Below are 26,946 nucleotides of genomic sequence, written 5' to 3' on the forward strand. Positions count from 1 at the left end.
TTATTTCCATACTTCCCTCCTGTGCTTTACCATGCTTTCACAACAGCTTGTCTTAGTGCACTATGCCATGCTTTCACCACAGTTATTTATATGCCTGATTTCTTAGCGTATAATTTAGAAACAGTCCAGTTTCAATATGTGAAATTAAGATTTTGAGGAAACCACACTCACTGGCACTTTTTCAATTTCTGCTACAAAACATTAGCCCGGATATTATAGCTTTGAATGGTTAGAACCATGAATGAGTTTGTGTTTTCAAATTTTTCGAAGGGGAATGTGCTACTGAATAATATGAAAGAAACAGCACACTTTATATAGCTTATTAAACAAACTTTCAAGTTATAGAATGAACAATAACTCATCTAACCGCACTTAAAGGAAGATATTAAAATAAATACACGATGTTGGGGTCTATACAATTAATCTAAACTGCAGCAGGTCCAAATTCCACCATTCTTTAAATCACTAGACTAGAATACGTTTGCTTTTCATAATCTTGGCACAAACACTTTGAGCTGTACCGGTGGATATATTTACAGCTGGCACTGTTCAGATCAATTGAATAGACCTACTTTGAAAACCTACTTTCTTAAGAAGCTTGAAAAACCCCCATTCCTTCCTATTCCATCTCTCCACAGTGGGTTCAGAGCACAAGCCTGCTGTTGAAGGTGCTAAGCCTCTTGCAACTGATATCCCAGCCTCCATGTGTGCTACTGGGGCCGGGGGCATGGAAAACGGACCCAACTTAAAAGAGTCACCTGGAGGCAGCACCCTAAACAGAAGAGACAAACCTCCGAAAACACTGAGCCTTTCTTTTCAAAACGAAACTCAAGAGTAAAGAGTCTTAAAAAAGGAATGCAAAAGGATGGTTTAATGTTTTGTTCTGTAATACACTATAATTGCTGTACCACTGTAATTTCCAAACATTATATTAATTATATTAATTATATTCAACCAATAGTTTTTTAAATACATCGACACAACATCAGTAAAGATGGCAGTAGCCCGAGTCACATACAGTATCATTCTCTCAAGGATGAAGACCAGAAGCAAAACAAGATAATAAATCATTGTTCTGTGGCTGCACACATCTTTAATAAAAGAGTGCCCTCTTGAGGCCATTGTACTTTACTATACATTTCTGAACATTGTGCTAATAAAACAGAAACTCCTTTTTTACAGTCTTATGCTGGAGCAATTATTGTTAAGCTTGTTCTAAAAATACAATTCTGTTAAATAGGATGCATTACCCAATAGGAGTGGGTTAAAATTGCTCCTTAGGTTGGCATTTTGTAATATGTATCTGGCAAAAAGCATTTCATATGTATGAAACAGACAAGTAAGAAAAATCACCAAGTAAAATCTAGGGGTTAACGGTGATATTGTGTCCTTGTGCCCTATTGACAGTGTTTTGGCCGGTATCTCTAATATTTTGTCCAAGCCTCTGTGTAATTTTAAATCTGCTACATCCAAAGGTTCTATTTTCTGTGGTTAATAATGCTCCCTCTAGAGTACTAAGAAAACCCTGGTAAAACAAAGTGTAACAAATACATAATATAAAAATGGGAAAAGTCGTGGTTTAACTGCAGAATACTCAAAATACTGTGCTAATCTACCATGGCTAATATTTAGATGGGTATTGAACTAAATAAAGTAACCACTTGGTTCAAACTACATTGGCATGTCTAAATAGCTTGGTCAAGCTATTACACCACACACCCTAATGCTAACTATTCAGAGAAGGTTAAATATGCAGCGTGCATTTACTGGGTCATTTATTTTTTGGATCCTACTGGTTCACACGGAGGAGCCAAATAGTTAAACCTGCCTTTAAAAAACAAAACGGCCAAACTTGTTTGACGCTTTCAAGCAAATTGGTTTAAAATGCACGAAACACACTCTGCACCAATTATTATTTTTAACCCAACTGTACTGTTACTTTAGCTCACTTTTCGTTTTAATTACTGTATTTGTGTTTGCGTGATTATCGAAGTCCCCTGTGAAAATCATACCAGTCTCAAGTCTCACAAGCTGCTGTTAATTCTGAGTCTTAAAATAGCCCCCCAACTACCCTCCCTGTGTAATTCTCACTCACCCGCTTCTCCAACCGAACTTCCCTCTCAGACAACTCGACAGTTCTGCTCAAGAGTCGTTCCCCTGCTTTCACAATGAAAGTCGGTATAGCAGCACTGGTGGCGGGCGTCGTCGGTTCTATTGGGGTTCTCTGTTTTTTAACTGCCTTTGGGACGGACTACTGGCTCTTGGCCAGTGAGAACTGCGCTGCTGACGAATTTATGCAATCCGAAACTAGCACTTCTGGGCTCGCTAATAGTACAGAGGTAATTTTTATGTTTTTTATATACTGTATTGTTTTAAAGATGCAACAAACGCAACAAACCCTTAAAAGTTTACCACAGCAGTTTTATCATGATATTGGCCTGGTTACTGCATGCTATGCATTTATTACAGTTTTGCTTTGCCATATTTTTTAATACGCTTTACCATAACTTGATATAATGTACAATGCTTGCCTATGCTCTACCATGAATTGACTATGCTTCACTACACTTTGCTATACTTTTACTATGGTAAACTTTTAATGAGGGATCGATAAGACAATCTTTTCGGATGCAGTTGTTACCATACCTTATTATATTCTGCTACTAAAGTTCAAATGCATCTTGAAGAGCCCGGTGAAAACTTGAACAGAACAATGAAGGTTAAATAAAACATTGCCAAAGGAGGAACGTTTCTGACTGCTACTTAAGTGTGATTGCATTAACTCTTCCATGTGCTGTCATGACGTGAAACCTAAAACACAATGGGCAATGTTACATTTTTGGCTTGTTTTACTGGAAGGATGAAAGAAAATGCAGGTTCAGCACCACGCTGTCGGGAAAATGTTCTGACAAGATACTGCAACAACCTTAACAGGCTTTTTAAACTTGTAATTGGAAATTTTAATTAAAACAGATGCCTTGCACTTTTACAGATAGTAGTTTTAATAGAGTGATGCTGTGTGTAATCTACATTGACTGAGCTCACTGCTGCCACACATTTCCATCACTTGCTGGATTTAGTGACAGGTGAAGACTGGTGACCGTTTCTCAATTCCTTCCGTCAAGAAAGATGAGGGTTTAAATCTACAGCAATTTTTTTTTTCTGTTTTTAGTGTCATTCTGTTTTTGCGAGTGTGCGTCATGAAATGTCATTGATTTGTGCAACCATGGGAAGCACCTGCCAACCGAGCTCTCACCATCACCCCTCTGTTGATTGGTTGTCTTGGCCACTGTGACTGAAAGTGATAGATGGCAGGGATTGATGACAGCTATTATACTATATCTTACATAATATATTTTAATTGGCATATGAATGAACATATTGCAGGTGTTTCTATTGTTTTTGTTTTTTTTGACGTTACAACCTCATGAAACCGTCTCCTATTCTAATACAGAATCAGACTGTAAAGGTTGAAAATAATTTATCAGAGATCCGCTTTCACCACGAAGGCTTCTTCTGGAGGTGCTGGTTCACTGAGGATGTCTCCCACGACAGCATATGGAACTTCCTGTTCAGTAGGTGTCATTGTTAATCGTCTCTTCAGGAATGTCATATCCCTTATCAAAGCTACATGCTACAGATTAAATAAATGGGATAGGTAGACAGATAGATGGACAGAGAGATCTGCTATTACATTAGACTTTACTGTCCTTACTATATATATATATATATATATATATATATATATATATATATATATATATATATATATATATATATAAACGGGTGTAATTGAAACAGAAAAATGTTTGCGAAACCTACATGGTATTTATGATGGTCTGTGACTAATCACTGGGCTAAGTAGGGTTTGATACTTTGCCACATGAAACTTCAGTTACAACAGATAGACGATGATATATGAACGACAACATTTATACAATTCGTGATCATTCTACCTTTCCAGCAAATCAGCCTCCATCCAAATACTGTGTTCATGGATACCTCTTTCCCTTGCCCATTGCAATCGGATCAGTACCCCATCCCTCCTATGATGCCACTGCAGGTATGTTGAAGCACACACTGAACACAGCTGCTCAGAACAGGCTTAAGGCTGTTTCTCTGGATAAACCAGAAACATAATGTACCTGTTAATATTTATTAATTCACTAGCATATTGTACAGTATATACAACAGTATATAAACCATTTACTTAATGGGTGTTTGGATGCGTTCTTTGTATTTTCAATATGCTGTTACTGTAAATATTTAACAATCACATACCCAAGAAGGATATCCAACACAAGGACTTATTTCTTTATTTGAACCTACTTTAATTTACAGCAGAATACAATGTGTAAAGAACAAAAAAAGAATCAGTATAGGCCTTCCACATTATCGCCACTGAATTCTGTCTAACACTCATTCTAACAGGATGTCGTCTGTTTGTCTCCCCAGTGTTCCGTGGGTTCTGGACGGCGTTCATTGTTTTAGCTGTCACTGCCAGTCTGGTGGGCGGGTTCCTGCTGGTGTGTGCTGTGCCCTTCGTGAGCGCCAAGCTGTACAAACTGGGAGGAGGGTTCCTTATCACAGCTGGTGAGCGTCACAGTTCCCATAGATCACAACATTTTAAAGAGAGGGGATGAACTGTATATGTGGGTTGAGGATCACGGAGTTAACATTGTGAGGGGGCGGGTTGTAACAGTGATTCTTAAGAGGGAATGTGCAGGATAAAAATGAGGCAGTCTGGAATTAAAGGCATTTAAATGAAACCTAAACTGAATCTCTTCCAAACACCGCAGGACCAGGACAGCTGGTCTGTTCCATCCCTTGTAAAAAGTTGGATAAAGACATTGTCTCGTTGTCTGTAGCTGGTGTCTCAGTTTATTATTTTTCTAAAATACTAGTAATTTTTAGGATTTGTAATCTTGATTTTCCTTGATTCTGAAATTTAAATCAAGGAGACAATTAATTTATTTATTAGTTGCAGATATGTTTTCAGCAAAATAAACATTTTCAGATGAATATGGTTAAAGCTGTTTTCTGTCTACTTGATATTTCTGCCCCAATTTTTATCATTAGCATACCCTTTTTAATTTTAGGTTTTACTTCACACTGTAGTTTACTGTATATCAGTGAGAGGTTTTTTTAAGTTCTCATCACAGGATTAGAATGCCTTAAGCTGACAGGCCAGCAATACAGTATTTATATTTACTGTGTGGAAATAAGTCTTCCCAGAGTTCTATTCTGCTTGACGGGACGGCTGACCTCACAGCAGAGCGTGCTCAGTGTCAGAGTGCTGCAAGTTAGGAGAGTATTTCTCAGCTTACTGATATTATTAGATTTGGCTTATGGGTCAAAGTAACCTACCTTTTCTTAGAACTAGCACGTGTATGTGTGTGTGTGTTTAGGTAAATGTTTTAACTTCCATTTCAAAACAGAACTACACAATGTTGTTGATTAGTGCAGAACTATAGAAAGGGAATCAGAAATCATACAAACAAAAGGCAAAGCTCTAGAACTACCAACAGAGTTATATTTAACTCCCATCCCATCTCAGCTAATGCAATGGTATCTAATAATAAACAAAAACTTTTTTTAAATGTCTTTTCTAATCTGTCATGTCTCAGGGGGGCTGTTCACTGTGCTGATCGCTCTGTTTGTGCTGTGGAAGGAGCTGGTTGCAGACATGAATAAGTACATCTTGCTGGAGAGGAGTCTAATCTGCCTGGATACAGAGGTGTATGTACAGTATGGCTGGTCATTCATGTTCGCTGCGGCTGGGATCCCATTGGACCTCCTCAGCGGGCTGCTCTTTTATTTTATTGGCCGGCACATAGAGAGGAACAAATGGTAGTCTCCAGGGGGCAGGAGTTTGCTTGTTTTTTTTGTTTTTTTTCAAACTATACCTTTAAGCTTTGTGGACTGGACATTCTCATTAATTTTCTGCTATGATAAAAAAAAAAAGTTAAAACATAAGATTATAAGCAAAAAAAACAGTGAGTGATAAATGTGTTGCTGTCTAATACAAAATGAGAACATTTAGGCATCTGTCTTCCTCATGTGACTGCTTTTTGCTAGGTGTGTATCATGTTTAAAATCATGTTTCCATAGCTAATAAGCACTGTATTAATATAATTATGTACTATATACAATCATTGGTGTCCTATGTAGTTTACCAATGACTGCAGAATGTGTTTTAAAAGGAGGAGGCTTTTACCGAATGACACGGTTCGATTTGCTGTTACCTTGTGTATGTTCTGTTTGTTCGGTTTTCTTGTTTTTAATTAAAGAAGTCTATTTGCTTCCCTTACGATTCTCAGTATTTAAGAATTCTGGCCCCTCCACTGGCTGTTATATTTGGGCCCTGCTTGATTAACATTTAGCTGGAAAGAAAGCATTTTAGGGAAAGATAAGTAGCAGCAAAACTATATTGATTCAATGAACACGTCATTGATAAAGAATCATAATAATAACCATTTAGCCTGACAACTGAAAATCACCCATTTTATTCAACTGCCTGACATTTTCTTGTGTTTATAGAGAAACAGGAGTTTCTGAGTTTTCTTTTTTTAAAGTGTACCAGGGGTTTTCTGTGCGGGGAGGCAGCCTTATGCAGAGATGAATTATACTCTGTATGGGCTTTTAAAAGGCTCTGTCACACATAAAGGCCTTTCCTATTTGCATGATTCATTTGTGTGGCAGAATCTGGACAGCTTTTTCAGAAGCCCTTTCACAGAGCCCCAGTGCTCTGACAGCCCTTCAGGAACCAGAGTGCCCCCGACAGTGACAGCTCAGCAGCAGACTCACAGCTTTGATGTGGGACTGTTTGCAGCTCTGTGCAGCTCTGTGCAGCCATGTGCAGCAATGTGCAGCCCTATGCAGCTCTGTGCAGCTGTGTGCAGCAATGTGCAGCCCTATGCAGCTGTGTGCAGCTCTGTGTAGCTCTGTTCCCTTACAGCTGCAAGATTTTGGGGGGGGGGGGGGGGGGGGGGGGGGGGAAACACAAAGCAAAATGGAGACAGGGGTGATGGGAGCAGCCTGTCCACTTTGGGGGGTGTCCAGTGGTGTGTGTTATGCCAGTGTTATGTTACAGACCATGTTTCAATCTGCCCCATTGATCCAGGCTGTAATAGTAAAATGATGATTACAGAATCCCCAAATCAAAAAGTTTGAATTGCTGTTTTTGAAACCCAATGCCATTGATTTCAGATTTCATTACTGGATTTACAAAATACATAATGCATCAGTGTGCCCTTAGGTCTGCAAATATGAATTTACCAGCAGATAGATGCATTGACAAAGCAGGATAGGTCGATTTCCTATGCAAATACATTTCCATGCCCTACACAGACTCAGTTTGTGTGAAATTAAAGAGTTAACATTACACTAATCCCCCAGCCCTAGACAAATCTGGATACAAGCACAATAAAGTGAAGAATAACTGAACATGCTATTCAGTATTAGAAAGCCTATGGAGCAGAGGTGACAACAGGTCTACCCTATAGGTCAGGGCTCAGCAGGGGTTGGACCAAAACATGTAACACCAGCTAAACCCTGTCAATAGGGTACAGGGCCACCATATGCAGCCAGGTCAGCAAACCTGCAAGGTGTTTGAATTGATTTTGAGGGATATGTGATTCGATAAATATTCTTCAATGAAAGTTGTGGTTGGAAATCTGTAATTAAAACAACGTCAAGCAGGTGCACCAATGTATGCAGGCGGTCAGATGTGAGAAGTGGCATTTGCCAGTCTTATACAGTACTGTTGGGTTGACTTGTTTTTGCCGAAGACACTTCATAAGGAAGACATTTTGCCCATTTCATTTTGCGAGCCTGCTGTTGTTAACATGACCCAAGTTTAAGTATCTTTTTGTGTTGCTGTGCTATTTAGTTCACACAGCTTTATCTTTTCACATACAGTCGTGTGCATACAGGCTCACAAGCACACCAATAGCACAAAAACACACCCATCCATCACAATGTACTCTTGTATAGTTCATGCAATAGTTCATCCAATCACGGCTTGTCCCCTAGACTATTATTAATTATAAGTATATATATAATTGTTTACAAATCCCTAGTGCACACAGAAACACAAACACACATTATACTGTATATGTACATACACAAACACACCAAGACATAACTAAAACAAACAAAACATTCAAATACACATCCAGGCACACACATACAGAAACATACACACACCACTGCATAATCTAACATAAACACGATTAAACATCTGAGGGGCTTTCGTAAATGAATAAATACAAGCTTTCTAAACTTGTCTGCAGTAGTGTTGCGGCCCCCTGTCCAGTCCCTCTCTTCTCCACTGATGAGTGTCAGATCCTGGTCAGGAACCTGACTGCCGTGCACTGTCTCTCTGATGTGCCTCCATATCACTGTCTATTTGCATTTCACAGCCAAGCCCTGTCAGTTGCCGTCAACAACCATTTATGCACCTTTCTGCAAAATTACCAGTGAATAGGAGGCAGAGCCTTGAAGTTTCTGATAGTGAAGCCACCTTTTCTACCTCTCCCCTTATCTACTTCAAGCAGCTTCCCATTTCAAAGAAAAGCTGGAAAAACCTTTGCCAAAATAATGGCACTGATGTAAATGGCATCCAACCACAACAAAGTAAAGCCATTTTATTCATTATTCATGTCATTTTTTTATTAAATAAAATGCACACCAAAAAAGCACTTTATTAATTTGAATTACATGAAGTCATTCTTTTAAAAAAAAAAGAACAAAACGTAAAACGGATTTTGATTGATAAATTCAGAGTTATGACAAATGTACCTGAGTGTTTCCAGCTCAGAACCTCCTCCCTGAGTGACACAGGAACTGCTCCTCTGCCTGGTCTGGTCTTTAAAGGGTATGAAGGGTAGTGTTTAAAATAAATGTTGGTGGTACCCTTGAAGAGGGGTGGTAGAAGTCATTATTATGCCAATCTGCACAAATTACATATTTATCATACAACAGTGCCACTTACCTCTCTAGGGATTCCAAGCTGTTATGGCCGGTATGCTGTGATGAAGCCAACGTCATGAAGACTTACACTTTTTAAACCCCAGCATAGCTCAGATTCCAGCCTCCACTGAATGAATCTGACACAGGCTTCTACTTTCAAAGAGCCTATCACTTCGGCTGTCTATATAATTTCAAAACAGATCCAGATACGTTACTTTGATCTGATATTCATCTACACTTGTTTGAAAATAAATAAATAAATAAATAAATAAAAGCTAGTTTATTTTTGTTTTTATTTTTTTATTCACCGGTCTCACTGGCCCCATTTTGTAAAACTCAAAACCCACAGCATTTTCCTTTCAGCTCAGTCGTGGATTTGTGTTGGTTGATGCCGACGCACGTCACATCCTGTTGGGTTTATTTTCACCCAGCACCGAAGTTGTTGTTTAATTAAATGCTTTGCATGGTTGGCTGGCCTGCCTCCTCATCCTTGCACTGTGCCTGAGTGCTTGGCCCTGTCAAGGGTGGTCCTATCCATTGTTCTCTCTGCACCAGGCCCTACTGGAACAGTTCCTGTCCAAGCCATATTACAATGCCATCCCCTCCCTCCTCTCTTTTAAATGGGATTATAGAGGAGGGTTATGTGATCAAAAAAACCCACCCTAATCCAAAAAACCCCCACAGTAGAAATGCCTGTGACGTGATCCAATTAAACTGCATATAAACACGTGTTTAAGTGCCCAGTAGCACAGAAGACTAATAAGTAACGCAGGAGAGATGTCAAAAGCTTTGATTGATTCCTCAATACCCTGTCCCACCTGATGGACAGCTCTCTCTCACTATACATCCATAAAAGTATTTTACTAGGAAGATAAAAGCAACTTGTTTAGAAGACTGGCCAGGGAAGGGGGTATCAGTGAATGCAGCAGCAGAGCAGTTGCATTACATTCACACCAGGAGGACAGTACTGCATAACACTCAGGCAGGAATCCAAACACAAAACAGTTATTTACAAGGGCATCTCGGTTTAAGAGGATCAAACACCAGAGATTGAAAAAGGCAGTGCAATCCACCTACAATCCAAAAGAAAAGGTGGATTTTACAATAGAATTTCCGACAGCCGGTACCGTAACTATGTGCACAGGTTTAGGATGTCTGGGGAAACACAGAGATCAAGGATTTGGAACCAAACAAAACAATTAAGCCAGTGGTATATACTCATATCATACAAGGACAACCAATCAAGCTCACTGTACAAGGAGCAATGAAGGATGTACTCACAGCAGTACAAATCTGCACGCTGTGAGATACATAGAACAGTGATGTGGAGAATCTGAGATATAGTGCGTTTGCAAGGGAGCTAGATGGTGCAGAGGGATCATTTCCCAGTCTTTTATGCCTTTAACTACTGGAGGTCTGGGTTCGAACCTGGCTCAGATCGCCAGGGAAATTAATTTGGTGATGTGGCCCCTATAGACATTAGTGACTCTTGCAAAACCACAACACAATTGTCTGTCTGTGTTTACAAGAAGCCCAGGGTTGCAGGTGGGGTTCAGTTCAGGGCTGAGGTGTGGCTCAGAGCTTCTGTGACACCTATCAACTCCGTGCCTGACTGGAACCTTTGTCCTCACCAAAACATGGGTCAATCTTTAAATCTTTAAAAAAGTGTATTGGTCACACGACAGGTAGTTAGTGTCTGGTTGCATTATTAATATATAATTGAACCATGCAAATGAAAGCTGGCTATATTTCAACTGCCTCCTTCAAAGTAACATCTGATCAAAAAAAATGTTTGCTAATAATGAAATGAAATGCAGGTTTTAATGGGCACTCATTTCAATATAAATATACTGCAGCTTTCTTTACCCACTGCTTTCCTCTCATGGTCAAGTATAGGGATTTTATCAAACACCACACTAATCAAATACATCATATTATGATGCTGCAAGTACTTACAGCTAATTTAACTCTTTCTTGATAGTTTAATCGACTCAAGGATTTACAAAACAGGTGTTATTACTGGCACATGTTAATAAAATAATACATCTGCACAGTGATCACTGCCTTCTTCATTGAGAACAGGTTTCACTGGCAGTATGCCATGGCACTAGGATAACAATATGTTTCAAAGTATAGTACAGAATGGTGAAAGCATAGTGACAGAAATTTAAAGCAAAGCAAAGGTGCAGGAAGGTGTCTCGAGGGATGTTAATCCTCGAGTCATTCCACTGAATCTTTTATTCTCATCACATTTCACCTGGGATGTGTTGAGCCTGTTCTGAGCAGCGATACAGCTTGGCAGATGTGCAGCATCTTTGCTGAGGAGATTGGCTGGCCACACCCCCTGCTGCTGGCTGCCAGCACTGCCTGGCTCCCTGGACTCCACTCCTCTGAACGGGTTCAGTAGGTGAGTGGTCTGGGGAGCCCTCAGCTTCCTTCCTGTGTAGAGAGCTGGGGGAGCGTTTGGACTCTTTATATCCTGTGTGCGAGGGGCAGCCCATGCCTGTCAGGATAGGTTTTCAAACCCTGGATAAGTAGGTAATATTAGAGCCAAAGAATAGCCTTAAGTAAGCAAATCCTCAAGTATGTATTTATGTCAACCATATTTATGTATTTACATATTTCAATGTTTGAATGATTGCCTCTATAGTTTCCATCAACCGTACAGGTTCTGTCCACAGAATGCAACACGTAACCATAGCAAACTTTTCACAACTTAAAACAAATGGAACTGTATCGGGAGATAAATTAGCCACCACAATGCATAACACTTGTTTGTAATACTGTAGGTTACACTGTTTTCATCTTATTTTGGCTGGTCTTGTCTCTTTTTAATATACATATAGAAAAAAGTAGCCAGTAGTCAGAGCCAAACACTAACACCCCTCTTCACTTAAAAAAAAAAAAAAAAAAAAAAAAAACAAAAAATAAATAATCAGTCTGACTCTGTTTAAAGATACAAAGGGTGAGAAATCAATGTTTTCCTCTGTGACAGATCTGGGTGAAACTGTCTGCTGGTGTCCTTAGAATCAGGTGCTGGAACTGAAAGTAGAAACATAACTGTCTTCCAGACAGTATCCATGGAAAAACAACATCTCAGAGGATGCACATCAGTCACTAGATATTAAAAAGAGAAACTGAAAAGAAACCGGCAAACAGAAAACGCACTCATTTACAAGCTTAAAAAGATGACTAACATTCTTATCATATTTCACATGCCGTAATACACAACATATCATGACACCGATGAAAGCATTAGCTTAAATGTTGATCTAATTTACTTTTTATGGTCCTATTTTGAAACAAGAGCAAATGGAAAGTGAAATTTGCTTAGGGGAATAAAACAACTGTAATGGCATAAAACTTGCAAGAAACCAATGAGTTGCACTGAATTTCACGGTGTACAGGAGATACAGTTGTGTTGTCACAAAGTCATTGTTACAAAAAAAAGTTTTGGGAAGTTGCTGACACGTTTTTTAAGTAGCGTACTTTGTAATTGATCCAGTAGTTATGCAATAACAATGCCATTAATGTAACTACATGATACAGGTATATGTGCTGTATATATTCTTCAAGTAGATTTGATCCTGCAACAGTAGGGCACTGTCCTAAAAACACACCAAAAATGTTACAAAACTGTATGTTATCAGATTATTAGAAACAACGCACTGATCTCTTTAGATTTAGATGTGTGTTCATGTCATCCTAATGCATGTGATAATAAAGTTAATCGAAACAAATTCACTGCAGAGCAAGCTGGCTGGTAGAGAAACGAAACGAGGGGCGTTGAAGGTTATTGCATTTTAATATCTTAATAAACCCTAACTATCCTAACTTGTGTCCTCATAATCTCACTATTAGAAATGGAATGGGGCTGAGGTATTTTTTCTGTTCTGCCCCATATACTTTCTCAATGCCCTGGCATCCACTAACGTTATATTTTGATGTGCAAACTGTCTACAGCGTTTATATCAAAATGGAGATCGGACCACATTTAGATTTGAAATAATCCATTCTGGTTCGGAGTCTAATTTAATGCTTTTGAGGGCTTTTTGTTTTTCCAGCCCCTGAGCTACAGTAATGGGAAAATTAATTTTGAAAAAAGAAAGAAAAAAAGAAAGTTCGCTCAAAGGATATGAGCGGGGTCGTCTTAATTGGATCCGCGTGGTGAGGGGCTCCAGGCTACTCCAGCCTCATTTCTCAGCTAACAGCTTTCCTCCGCAGCCCTCAAACCCGATGCAAATGGTTTGATTGTAGTGCGTGCCCAACATCTGACCATCCCATCTCTGACAGTCAGCCCGCGGCATGGCTGGTTTGATAACTCTTGTCAGATTTGTGACAGCCGTTTTAACCCAGACAGCCAGGGAAACACAACGGTCTGCTGAACACAACCCTGCCAATAACACAGACCTTTCGTTTGCATAGAACCTTCCGCAGGTTAGCCATGCCTGAAAGACCCCCGGACAGGGCTCCATTCAGTTTAGCTATCAATCTAGATTTTGCATGATCAAGTTAATTTCCTATAAAAAACAATGTTTAATTGGTTCATTTATTTTACGGTGTTCGAGTGTCATTTCTTCTGATAGTATTTTATTTGCACTGCATGGATAACAGTAACCTCATTACTTGCGACCATGCCTATAAAGACCAGCTGACCATTAAAAACCAGTCTATAAAAACATCAAGTACTTTATTAACTTTAGGCCTGAGTTATTACGCCTTTAAGCTGACATTTAGCATGTGTGCTAAATAAGTCCGTACACCTGCTTAACTTGATCAAAACCTTTGACGGTAGTGCTGGTGTTGCTGGTTGATTATGAAGACTCATATATGTACATATTAATTTAAGTATAGGGCTCATTATCAGAGTTATATTTAAATTTGTGACAACAGGACATAGAATCAGAATGTCCATCAAGGTTTGTCCACTGCTGCTTAAAAAAATAAATAAATAAATAAATAAAAACAGATGAGCCAAAAGTCGCTCCAGTTGTTTTTATTATGTGAAATAAATAAAAACATGCAGAACGAAGACATAAAAAACGGTGAATGTTAACGATAGGCTTCTTCTCACAGCTAAGTTATTATGTTCAATGTACAGTTATGAATTTTACATAGCAAAGTATCTATATAGTATTACTTCAATTACATCCGGTGTGGGATGCCGCATTATGAAAATCCATGCACCACTACAGGATAACAAGAGGGGTTTTAATCAGCATGGATATGTTTTCTGCATAACTCAGTCGATCTGTTATAGTAAATAGAAAATTAACAGCACAGCGAATTATAACTGTCAGCTCCATTGGGATTGGTTTATCATTGAGCAATTTATTGAAAAACTCGCCATTACATAATGGTTTCCATGCTGGTTAAATGTTTTAAGCCTGTCCTTTAACAAGCTTTTAGAGACAAGGCAATTAAAACTGGGAGATATGTAAAATGTAACAAATGGAGATTTGTAGCAGTATTGTACGCAGGTTGACTTAATAAGACACATGGGGGGGATGCATGCAATTACTGTGCTCTAAGTAGTAAATTATTTTGCCCTTTTGGCGACAGGAGCTATCAAGAGTGTAAAGCCATGGTGACCGACTCTGTTTAACGCAAAAAATTAAAACGCGAAATTTGGTGAAAATCACCATAGCTTCATTTTTTTGTTTTCACAAAAAAAAAAAAGTTAAACTTGTGTCAGTGGTTCGAAATTACACCTCTTTCACTTTTTTCTTTTTTTTTTTTTTTTTTACTCCTGCACAAATAATGAGAAGCTCCTAATGTTACAGCTTACACTTTAACTTTGTGTCCCCTTGGCGATATTTAACTGTATTTCATCTCATGAAATGTACTGCAGAGCAATCATATAACAATCTCACCAGCAGAGGGCACTCTTGTTCCTTACTCTGCCTCATCAGCAGCCGGGAGAAGCTTTTGCATTTATTGTGTTGTTTCCCTGCTTGCCTCAAGGTGTTTTTTTTTGTTTGTTTGTTTGTTTTTTACAGCTTTAAAGCAGCGACTGTCAAAACAAAAGGGAGGAACTGAAAAACCGACACCACCCATGAAAATAAACTCATAAGAAGTCCTTACCGTTTCTAAATTTGTTTCCCTGTGTTCTCCAGTGCTATTTACCCATATGAAAAAGTTTGTCACATGGAGACCTGGGTTCAAATCCAACAGACAATTGAGTTTGCTGGTCTCAACTTAGCCCCCAGCAGACTTTAGACTACATCACAAAGCATCACACTGTTTGAGCCGAATTCCAATCTGTACTCGAGAGGGTCAGGCTTGCACAGCAGGTGTTCAGGTGAAGATTAAGGTGGATTAGGAGAGTATGAGCAGCATCCAGTGATCCTGAGGACTTTACATTGACTCCCATACTCATGAAAGTTACAAGGGCTAAAGGAAATACTGCTGCATTTTTATGTTTGAAATCTCTTTAAACATTACGGGGACATGGCCTGTGTCCTGGTAAGGTAGGTTTTGTCGGTTTCATTCCTTGAGGAGACACTATAAACAAGCCCACATATGCAGAATGTAACAATAATTACCTTTAGCCCAAATAATTTAGAATGTGCATTCATTGTATATTGAGTTATTAACATACAGTATACACTAACATGTACACAAATAGAAACCATATATATTACAAAGTTTAAATCTAGTATCAGTCCAATAAATTAATGGCAATAAGAGTATGATTCTATAAATGAACATGTGGTATGTCTCTTATTGTATCATCTTGTGTGAGCGAAAGAACCATGAAGTGAGTGCCTTGCATGTCAATCATTTTCAGCAACAGGCTGTCCCACTTCAGCTCCGACCAGGGGCAGCCTCCACACTCACCCTGTATTAGTCACTACATGCAGCGTTCCAAGTAAGAATTCAGGACCACAACCAAATCAAAGGATTACCCATCTAAACCCTCACCCGAAATTAAAATAAGAAAAGCCGAAAGCTTACAATAACCTTTGTGGACATGTGCCAGGAGATAATCATGAACACCACATCCTAGGCTCATCTTCAGACTATTTCTCAGCATGAATAGCGAATGGAAGCCACTTACCTTTACCAAATAATCTCCACTGGCAAAGGCGATGCAATTATTCTACAGTAAGTCGTCACAGGCAATATCACATGTTATGTCAATCAGAGTTAGTTCCTCTTTGCTCAAAGACATTTCAGATCTGAAAGAAACAGTCAGACGACCAACATTAACACTTATGAATTGATGACTGACTTACAGGACGGTCTGTATATGAAGGGGTAATGGTAGCACAAGGGCAGTTACAATGGTATGAATGATTGGTGGAATGCTACGGCAGGGGTAGTGTTTTATATTTGGACATACCAATGCTACAAGACCTATACTAATGGCACTGAGCCCTGGCTCCCTCAGTCCCAATCCTCTGTGTAAACTTTAGTTAATTAAGAGCGCATTCAGCACAATGAAGGACCAGCTTTACCCAAATTCCTTCCCCTCCATTCAGACGCTGTAAAGAGCGAGCAAAAAAGAAGAGAAGGGAATTCATTATTAAAGCTCTCTTCATTTGTTTGCCCCTTTCTTATTATGACAATGGCGAGCGTGATTCCTTTTTTTTATTATTATTATTTTTTATTATTTTTAAATTTCCTTTCAGAAGCGATTGTCTTTCAAATTGCCGTGCCGCCTCCAGGCTCCCGACCTTCACTCTCTCCCCATCTGGAGAACAAATGAAGCGAGGAAGATCAAAACCGAAGGGTAATAGTCAGGAATGCCCTGGTTGCGAGGCTCATTTCAATGCGCTGTACTGTTCCACCGGACCGACACACACTAAAAAACAAAAAGGCTTTTCGGCTGTGTGCTGCTGGGAGCTGGGTGGCTCAGCATATCGTCTAGATGGCGTGAAGTGTTTCAGTTGCCAATCTTTGTCAATCTAGTTCCAGTTTTTGGAGCTTGTGATGCTGTATCTGTTGTACAGGTGTCCACATTCCACCAGAATGCAGAGGAGAGCTGTCAACATGACATTCAGGGGATTGACATGTGTGTTTCTTTTTAAAGAACATCTTGGTACAGAAGTGAAATATCAATATTCATAGACAGCTTAACTGCTGTATTCTTCTTGCTGTTAGATTTGCCTGTATCCAGGTTAAAGCACTCCCATGGTCTCAATAGAGCTCTCAGAATCATGTCTAATAACCAAGCACTAGTATCCCAGAGTGTAACCATTAACCTGCCCCCCTGCAACACCCCCCAGGTGAATGTAAGAAATACAAACACCACATAGAACAAATGTGATATTTCTTACATTTCTTACATTTCTTATTCACTACTATTTACCATGGTAAAATCGAAAGCAAAGTCCAATAAAGCACAGTGAAAGCATGGTATAAAAACAGGTAAGCATTGTAAAGAACAGAGAGGTATGCTAAATCTTATTAACAAACATGACAAAGCAGGGTAAACTCTAGTAAATGCATCGTATAACCATGGGAAAAGCATTGGAGAATTGCAAGACTACCATGGTAAACTTTTAGAGTAGGGGCAGCAGTGCTTTAAACGTTTGAGTTTTGAAACGCCTTTGGTCCAGCTTTGAGGACTTGCTAATGGTGTATTTAATCAGAATTTAGGGTTTTCAATGCCTTTATGTATTAAGTTTCTTATACAGCAATCTATCCTATGTAATATTTACCAGTCTTCTAATTATTTAGTTTGTACTCATTTTTATGATGCATTTCACATGATAGATAACAGAAGCGTTCATAAAAAAGGATGTTCTGAAAATCAATGTTTTTTCTGCATGACATAATGGATCATTTGACTTATTGTGAAAGTAACATTAAAAATACCCTTTCCCCTTGCGCAAAATGTAAGCAGTGGATGGTTTGTGGTGCCAGATTCTGTAGTGTTTTGTCACAAGTATAACTCACTGTACTTGCTGGGGTTACAAGTGAACATCCACAAAGCCAGAAAAGCCACAGAGACTAAGCCACAGAGACTAAGGAGTAGACAGATCCAGGGCAGGGATTTCAGTAGCTGTGCTGCAGCCAGCCACTGCACAGAATTCATACAGTACCTCTACTTGAATACTTAATTAACCTTTAATGCGTTTTCTGTCACCTGCAACAAAAGGAATCTAAGTTCATTTGTTACAAAATTACAGTGGCTGCGAGGGTGTCATTGATTATATAAAAAGGGTTAGCCTTAAAAATGAGATGTGAATGAGGAAATAATGTGACTTAATGATTCACAAATTAACCTCGGCTGCCCTCCTAACTGCACTGAAGGGCATTATCAAATACCAGCGGAGCTGCCTGACAATAAGTCCAAGGCTAACACCTATAAACAAAAGGGCCATATTACTTGCTATGGCAGTAATTATGCTTGGAATCTATCTAAATGTCTCAGGGCCTGAAATTTGTTTGCGTCGTTTTTATTACCTGTCAAAAAAAAAAAACAAAGGAAAATATGGAGAATGGGCAAGGATGGAAAATGATGTTATTAAACAAGGATTGGATGTGAGTCATGTGGCTCAGCCAAAGGAAAGTTCAAACACCACAGGGTTCAGCACACAGAACTGCTTGTTTTTGGTGTTTTCTTTTTTCAGCCATTATTCATTCCAAATAGGAATATTAAAAAGGCTAGGCTGCTGTACACAAGTCTCTGGTCGCAAGAGGGGCACAGTCGCAAGAGGCTTGTCTAAACTGGCTAGAGTGGCCGAGAGCCTACAATAGTTAGACACCATTCGGGAAGGATCATGGGTAGAGTACACACACTGAGTAAACATTCCAGGTTAGTCGCCCCGGTGAACACTCCAGAACAGCGATATTATGAGCGTTCTCGGTGCTGACGCCCACTGTGACCCCATCAGGTGAGCTGTTCAGGTCAGAGATTCACAGCAGGAGAGACGTGAGATTGAGTCATGCAGAAATTAGAAAGTTTCAGCTTGGAACAGTGTATTTTAAAATCCTGGTCTGGATTTTCCACAGTAAGTGGACTCCCCATAAAACAGTCTAACATGTCTGTAATGTGTTTATTGTCCAGCAGGGGGCTAAGATGTTCTTAGGTTTTCATGTGGGATTACATCCAGCAGTGTAGATGACAAAATTATTTTAATTTTAATAGCAGTTCTAGCCACCTGCTGGACTACAAGTACAATACATGCAATTCTGAAAACCTGCTTTTTAATTTAACTGCCTTAAATTAGTAAAACACAGTTTAACACTTTCCAGTCCAGTACAAAGTATTGTTCTGACTCCTGGTAAAAGCCATTTCTACTCACATTTGGTCCAGTTTTTATCTGATTTGTTACAGAAATCTTGTGAGATTTCAGAAATCGATAATTACCTGGCAGTAGTTTAGATCAGTGAAAACACTGACAACAGAACATAGCTTAAAATTCCATAAAACACATTTGAGCTAATCTATAACAATATGACATGATTTGCATCGTCTTACACGCTGAATATTCATTGAAAGTCATCATAAAATAAACATTTTAATTCTTACATTTTGCACCATGCCTCTCTGTGGTTTACAATGCTTTTCTATGCTTTATTATGCTTTCAATGCAGTAAATGCCATCTAATCCAACCCTTCTGTTTACCAGCAATCTGCATAATTCAGAATGATTTTTGGGTCTCGGCCAAATTCCTATTTAAATGAATGGTGTGATACCCTCTACAATCCGGAGAATGTCTATTCTGGAATTAGGCATGATTTGCATCAGTCCAACACGGGTCCTGTGATTTTATTTTTTTTCTAAGTTCGAAACTACAGTATTACACTTTGCTATGCTTTTAACATGGCAGACCTTTACAAGGGCAGGTATGTGAGAAACGAAATCTTCAGCACACTCAAGCAAATGGGACTTAAGGCTTGGTGTCTCTTTCTAAGAAAAACCTGGTGAGAAAGAGAGCAGGTACATTAGCGGAGCCACCAGGCTGTGTGCAGTGGGAGGAGAGAGCACACAGCACCAAGTGGGTCACAGCAAGCACACAATTAACTCTCCATGCTAATACAAAGCGGCTCACAGCCCAAGCTGCAACATCATGCCAACATTGATTAAGAATGATATAGCACATCCTCATTGTCAAACACTATTCAACCAACACAAACCTGAGTTGGAGAAGCACTTGTCAGAGTGAAATGTGTCTTTGATTTCTATTATGCCTTTCCAGTAATTGCTGTCATCAGTGGCAGGTTATTATTACAGCTGAATAGAGTTTCAGTAATTACTTTTTACCCAGATTCACTAGGCATTGAGATTGAAGGATTTTTCTGACAGTCTGAATAGTCTTGGAAATAATCACTTTTCTTTTTGGAGGAAACTGAAAAAATTAAAAATGGGATTTCTTTTTTACATTTTCTTTCTTTTTGTGTTTTGTTTTGTGGGGGTTTTCTGTTTTCCGTATTCAAGAAATGAAGAAAAGCTAATTATACTGGCGTATAAGGGGAACTGCATCCGACACAGAATTGCACCTTTTAATCGCAATGCAAATATATCAGGATTGCTCTTTTGAAAAAAGTCAGGCTCTTTATATAGAGTTGGCCACAAGAGTTACTGTATTACCAATAACAATTATACCTGTTTTAAAAAACTGAATTTACACTGTCTAATGATAGTTCAGGCAAATTGTGTTATGATTCATATGTTTGACCAAGTACGGCAAGCAAAAACCAAATATTATATATTGCCTTCAAGCTCCTATTTAATGTTGGCAGTCATAAAAATATGCATTTCAAAATAAATGAGAAGCATTTTGATTTACTATTATTGAGTCACGCAGAATTACCTCTTCAATGTTAAAAAAAAAAAAAAAAAAAAGCAAAAAAACACTCTTTATTAAATTTAATCAGAATAGTGACTTATATATTCCAGCGCACAAAACATACTGAATGAGGGCTCCCTTGTAAAGGTGCTCACCCCGGAGTGCCGGATGCTCCATATAGCTTGAAGATTGCCGGTTTGAATCCAGGCTATGGCACTGCTGACCATGACCAGGAGTTCCCAGGGGGCTGCTGGGGAATCCTTGGCTCACCCTGTCGGGGTTGCAGTGGTGAGCCGGCTTGAATAATTGGGAATTCCAAACCAGGCAAAAAACAGGGGTAAAATAATTGGCAAAAAAAAAAAATACTGAATGTCTCTGACTCGATGCAGAAATTCTCCAAACTGTGACCATACGTTCTCATGCCCTGACTTCAACATTTTCACCAACCCTGCCCTTCCAAAAGCACGACTAGCCAGCCAGGTGTCCGATTAATACCAGGATTTGTGGGCCAACAAAGAAAGAATAGATTGCTGTCAGATTTAAGCATGTATTTGTTTAAAATGAAAAGAAAAAAATGGTTAAGGTTAGCAAGCTCACATTTTTAATATTGATAAATGTCAATGTAAAATTCCAGAACAGGAAGTTTTGTGCCTATCATGGTATTTTAATATTTACCAAAAAGGGGTAGGGTCAAGGACAATCCGACCTTTCTCTTTACATTCCGTCAGTAGAAATAGAAACAAATTCTATTTCTTTTGGGTTATATTTGGATTTCCAAAGGGGCATGTGAAGAGACCTCAGCTAAAGATAACACTATATAAATGTATTAATAAGATGTTCTACTAAGCTTTGGATAGTGTAGATAGTAGCTACCTACTGTTGAAGGTCAATGCCAGCTTGTTATTGGTATGTAGAACGCTGTGTAAATGGGCTATTTTGCAAATGCGTCCCCAACATGTAACCTTTTTCCTTTGCCCAATTATTTTACCCTCCGTTTTCTCTCTAATTTTAGAATTTCTCATTATAATCCCTCACCGCATCAGCTCCCCACACCAGCTCAGGAGAACTGAAGGTCAGTGGGCATCCTCCGATCGCAAGCCAATAGCCTCTTCTTTACATCCAGTTTTCTACCAGCCTCTGGAGGACAAAGCCCAGCCTTGCAGATGTTTGTTCGAGCTCACCAAGTGCCTGGCCAGTAGTGGGCCTCTGTAGCAAAGTGAGACATCTCTTCTGATTTTGCCTCCCTAGTGCCACAGCCAATGCGAGAAGGACCAGCTTTTATATTTGCCTTCAGAAATAAAAAAAAGGGAATTTCTGACTCAAAATGTATGAGCAGAAGAATTTCATCCATGAACTGATGAAATGTACTGTAGCTACCAGGTATGACAGCGGAATATTTAAACTGCTATTTATTAAGGACACAGGCTCTAGCAAGTGTCATTAGGACCAGATCTCAAATTGAAAATCTGCAAATCAGACTCACTTGTGAGCATTCCTTAAGCAAACAAAGCAGGGAAAGAGAATTCTGTTAAGATTTCATTAGTGTCCTGTGGATATTTATAGAGCCTTGGGTGCTGTTACAGTACATAACATATGCAGCATTCACAGATTGCTTATTACAAAGATGCCATTTGCTTTACTATAATACACTTGTTATTGGTCCAACACAACAAACAGGGCAATAATGCAGTCACAACATAATAAGTCCAGTTATTTTTTTAGGTAGGCAGTCAGATTTTTCTATAAAATCATTTACATGTCAACACCAATCTACCTTTGTATGGAAATAACATCTTTTTTTCAACACTTTAGAATTATAGACTTTCCTTATTGTAATATCAATGCAAAGAACATTACATTTTATTATGCTTGTGAATGTTGCACAAAGGCACCTGTAGTTCTTTTAATGGGTTGAAAAGAAGCAATCTTTTACATGACAAATCCAACATTATCATGTGTAACCCTAATTTATAATGCAATAGCATGCTGTTTCCAGCTCATTAATTGAAGGCAACCTATTTGCAAATTTCAGTAGGCAGTGAAGATTTCCATCTATCTAGGAATACAGCAACCTCCGCTATCCCCTGTACCAAATAATTCAGAAAATGGCTTAAATCTAAACAAAAAATGTCAATAGCTCCAGAAAGATTCTTATTTTCCTGTCTAATGAACTCAGTTATGTTTATGAAACTGGCAAAGCCCTGGAAGAGAGAGATATTGCGGTTTTATTATTTAAAGCATAATTCTTCATCGTCTTCTTACTGTATTAAAGTCGTTGTCTTGCATCTCAACCTATTCATTTCCAGGGGTGCTGAACCCTTATAAAAGTCTACCATAATACATTTGCAGTGTAATTTAGCATTTTCCTTTGTTTGACCTTTTTTATGTATTTACTGTGCCATCTTTAACCATGTCCAGCCATGCTTTTAAATCTTGCTTTATCAATACTTTACAACACTTCCCAATGCTTTTGCCATGGTATACCATTGGCAACTTTAGTGGCAATACCGCCATGCCTATGGTGCTGATTCCTTCAGTGTGATGGATTGGAAGGCAGACTCTCAAAAGTGACAAACATCAAGCAGCCATAAACAAAACAAAACAAACAAACAAAAAAAAGGATTATGCTCATATCAAGTTAAAGCATCCAAGACCATAACGTGTAAGTTAGCAAAAACAAGGATGACATAAGGAAGGTTTTCTTGTGTACCTTGCATAAAACTTCCATAGTCCCTGAGGGCTTTTTTAAAAAATATTTAAAATCTTGCTAATTCCTTGTGTGATCCATGCACCTCTTGCATAACTTTTTATGCAAAGCGTTCAGGGAATTGTTCCTTATCCTTGTGTCATCCATGCATAGTTCTTGCTTTAAGCTTGCATTTATGGTCCTGTATGTCTTCCTTGATCCTAGCATGATTCTTTGATACCATATCAGTACAAGGATGCTGCCGTATCAGGGTCACTGTGCCATATTTGTTCCTAATCTATTGTGGTGCGATTAATACTGTGGAAACCAACCTGCACAGAATGTGTTCCACTTGCTATTGTTTGTGACCCCTATCCTCATGATGCTTAAAACTAGCAACAAATTCAACTCCCAGACAGCATAGATGCAAATGATACAGAGGCCTGACTGGTGTGCAAATAACATAATCAGAAACGAATAAAAATAACTGGAGGAAAAGAAATTGGAGCCTTAGAAACAGCAGTTATCTAAAGAATAATATATTGGGTAGTGTGTGGTATCAGAATTCAATGCCCACCCAAGGGGTGAGATGCTACATAAACCTGAGGGCCTTATATTCTCATCTATCACATGCTACCCCTTTAAGTATTTTTTAGAATCTCTGGTGAGCATTTTGTTCTGCCAGAGTTCTGTCTTGCTTGTTGTGGGGGGCTTACTCTGCTTAATCTATGTCAGTGAGTTATTATATTCACTTGCGCTGTGGTCACACTCTGTCACTGGTGTTAACGAGCACGTGCTTCCCGTAATAACCAGGCAGTTATTATGGGAAATATTAACTGGATGAGCCCTTTGAAAAGATTGCTCACTAATTATTATAAATGTTTTATTTACAAATTAACATAGGAAAAGATCAGATGAGGATTTTGGTGTTGCGCTGTTTTTTTCTTTATCTTCATGAGAACCTGCAGATCATCCTGGGTGTGTAATGCATTTCCAGTAACAGAGAGTGCCTTCTATTAGCGCTGCAATAAGTATACAGTAGTACAGTAGCTAGCCCCAGCCGCAATGTTGAGATTCCTCCCAGCTTCCCGTTGCAAGCACAATGCAACAACACAACCGTCTTTCCTTCAGCCTGCCAATCCCATGAAAGTCAAAAAAAAAAGGGGGGGGGGACGGGGGGAAGGGAGTCACAGCAAATTCTGCTCAATCTGTGCCCCCAGGTGCGCACTCCTCTTTTACATATACAAGATTACCTGGAGCTCGGGGGAGTCGCACAAAGGAGCCATCAGGGGCTACACTGCTCCTCTGATTGAGGTTTGCAGCCTGTCTACACGTCCCAACCAGATAAGAAGAGATGAAAGGAAACAAGAGGAATTACGTCGCTCCCATCTTCCCTTTTTATCAGAAATCCCATTCTCCCACCCAAACATGTCAACGGCTCTGACTTCTTTACTGTGTGGCTTAATTCAACTTGACCGAGTGGAGAGAAAAAGGGGCGAGGGGGGAGTACTGCCACTTACAAGCTTGAATTAAAAGCTCTGTACTGTCCAGGCCCAGACAGATTTTTCTTTAATTAACCTAACAAAGGGAGGATCATGTTCCTGCTTCTCTTCTGATAAAATATATATATATATATATATATATATATATATATATATATATATATATATATATATATATATATATATATATATATATATAGTCAAATAAATGTGAAAAACCAAGACAGAAAGGACAACATAAGAGGCTGAAGGATTATGAAATCGGAATGCTGGTTTTAAAATATATAAATACCCTTTAGTGGACTCTAAAGGAGATGTGTCTTTCTGCCTATCAGTCTCAGATTTGGGGCAATCCGCTTCTTGGCTTCGTTTCGTACCTGGCTTTACTGTTAATCATCATCAGCAGCGTGCGAGGCTCGTTCAGGCAGCTTCCTCGCGAACAATAAACAAAAGGATCTGGTGCCGCTGATAAAAATGGGTGATTTGTTAAACCGACGGTGAAAAGCAAGCTTAACACAAAAAACGAAATAAAATCACCTAACCTAGATAGTACAGTATTGCACATTACGTGTGTCACTAGGAATTAATTTCCTGGTCTGTGGCAGCTGGAAACTTTGTGAACGAAGCTGAATGTTCTAAAAGTTTTCTTCTTCACATCCAGGTCCCAACAATTAGTCCACAATATTATACAGCCTCACCCAGGGGTTCCCAAACTTGATATTAGGAACCCTGACTAAGGACCCCCACCCAATGAATCCATACAAATGGAGTGTCTTACTCTCATTGCAAACAACATTTTTCTTTTATATCTTAGAAAAAAAATCGAACGGCACCTTCCATTGTATCGTTCGACACTCGAAATGTGTATACCTTTAGTGAGGGAGGTTATTAGTTTGTACTGGTAGAAGTACCACAGTACAGTTTTCATTCTGCTCAGGGTCATTTCTTGCACATTTGAGAAACCATTCCCTAATTATCTTAATACTGTACACTGCCTGACTGCAAATGCAACATAAACCTGCCTGTAAAGGTAAATGGGAGCGGTCTGGTTTATTTTATTAATGTAGATGAAGGAAAATATATCAAGAACTTAAAACGAAAAAACATACATTGAGAGAAATCATGCATTCATTTATTTATTAAATTATTTATTTATTTAATTATTTAATTAATTAAAATTATATAATTAATAAGTGCATCAGAATTGTTGCCTATTCTATTCTCCTTGCAATCATCCCATTTTGTTATATAATGGTACATACTGTAAGCACGGGCATGAGGTTAATGCTACATTCAAAATAACCCCAAGCACCAGCGTTATTGTAAATTAATTGAACCCCTGTTGTGGAGAACATTGCTTTGCCAGGGTCATAACACTGTATAACAGGACATACAAAGAGATGAGAAATTCAGGTGACCACTGGTACAAAAAAGTAGGAAGAAACTGGCTAGTAGAAAATTGTAGATAGCATATGAAGGCCAACTGACAATACCGGTATCTTGTCTTCTGCTATTAGAACCAGCTCTCTTATAAAGACCCTTTAACAAGTGGACTGTTCAGTGTATACATTTTTGCAATGGCCTATTTGTTTCATTCACAAGGCATGCTAACTTTGCAGGAAGGATAGAGCAGGGTCAAAACTTAAAAAATAGTGACTTTTTAGAGCAGCGATGATTGACAGGAGGAAGCATATGGAGCTGAAGACACATCTAGCCCAGATTTAGATCTAAGGAAACAAATATTTGCCTGAAGGGAAAAATATTAATTAGTTTGCCTACACACAAGAAGATAAAAGTCAGGGAGACAAATCCATCAAAAGGCAGCGAAGTAACCAGTAAAATGGAAATTATTTGTAAATTGACAGTATCCAAACTTGGCAAACACTGAGGGGTAAACAAGTTATTTGGCATGCAAAGCACTCGGAAATCACAAGCTCTGTCGGGAGGCATCTGTGCGTGTATTCAGTTATTTTGACAGAAATTAACATTATGTGCAAATCTTTTTCGCATGATAAAGATTTCTTTAGCCTCCCTAATTAT

At 38.8% G+C, this 26,946-nt stretch overlaps 1 protein-coding gene across 1 annotated transcript; it reads left to right on the top strand.

Annotated features, from left to right (window-relative positions):
* The first annotated feature begins 2,079 nt into the window (after positions 1–2,079).
* Positions 2,080–6,771, top strand: LOC121317911 (transmembrane protein 182-like). Its single transcript, XM_041254006.1, has 5 exons — positions 2,080–2,339; positions 3,455–3,575; positions 3,965–4,063; positions 4,456–4,593; positions 5,628–6,771. Exons 1-5 carry the CDS (start codon positions 2,169–2,171, stop codon positions 5,852–5,854), a joined length of 756 nt encoding a protein of 251 aa, XP_041109940.1. The 5' UTR covers positions 2,080–2,168; the 3' UTR covers positions 5,855–6,771.
* Positions 6,772–26,946: the final 20,175 nt, after the last annotated feature.

Source organism: Polyodon spathula, chromosome 7, assembly GCF_017654505.1.
Source record: "Polyodon spathula isolate WHYD16114869_AA chromosome 7, ASM1765450v1, whole genome shotgun sequence".
Taxonomy (NCBI): domain Eukaryota; kingdom Metazoa; phylum Chordata; class Actinopteri; order Acipenseriformes; family Polyodontidae; genus Polyodon; species Polyodon spathula.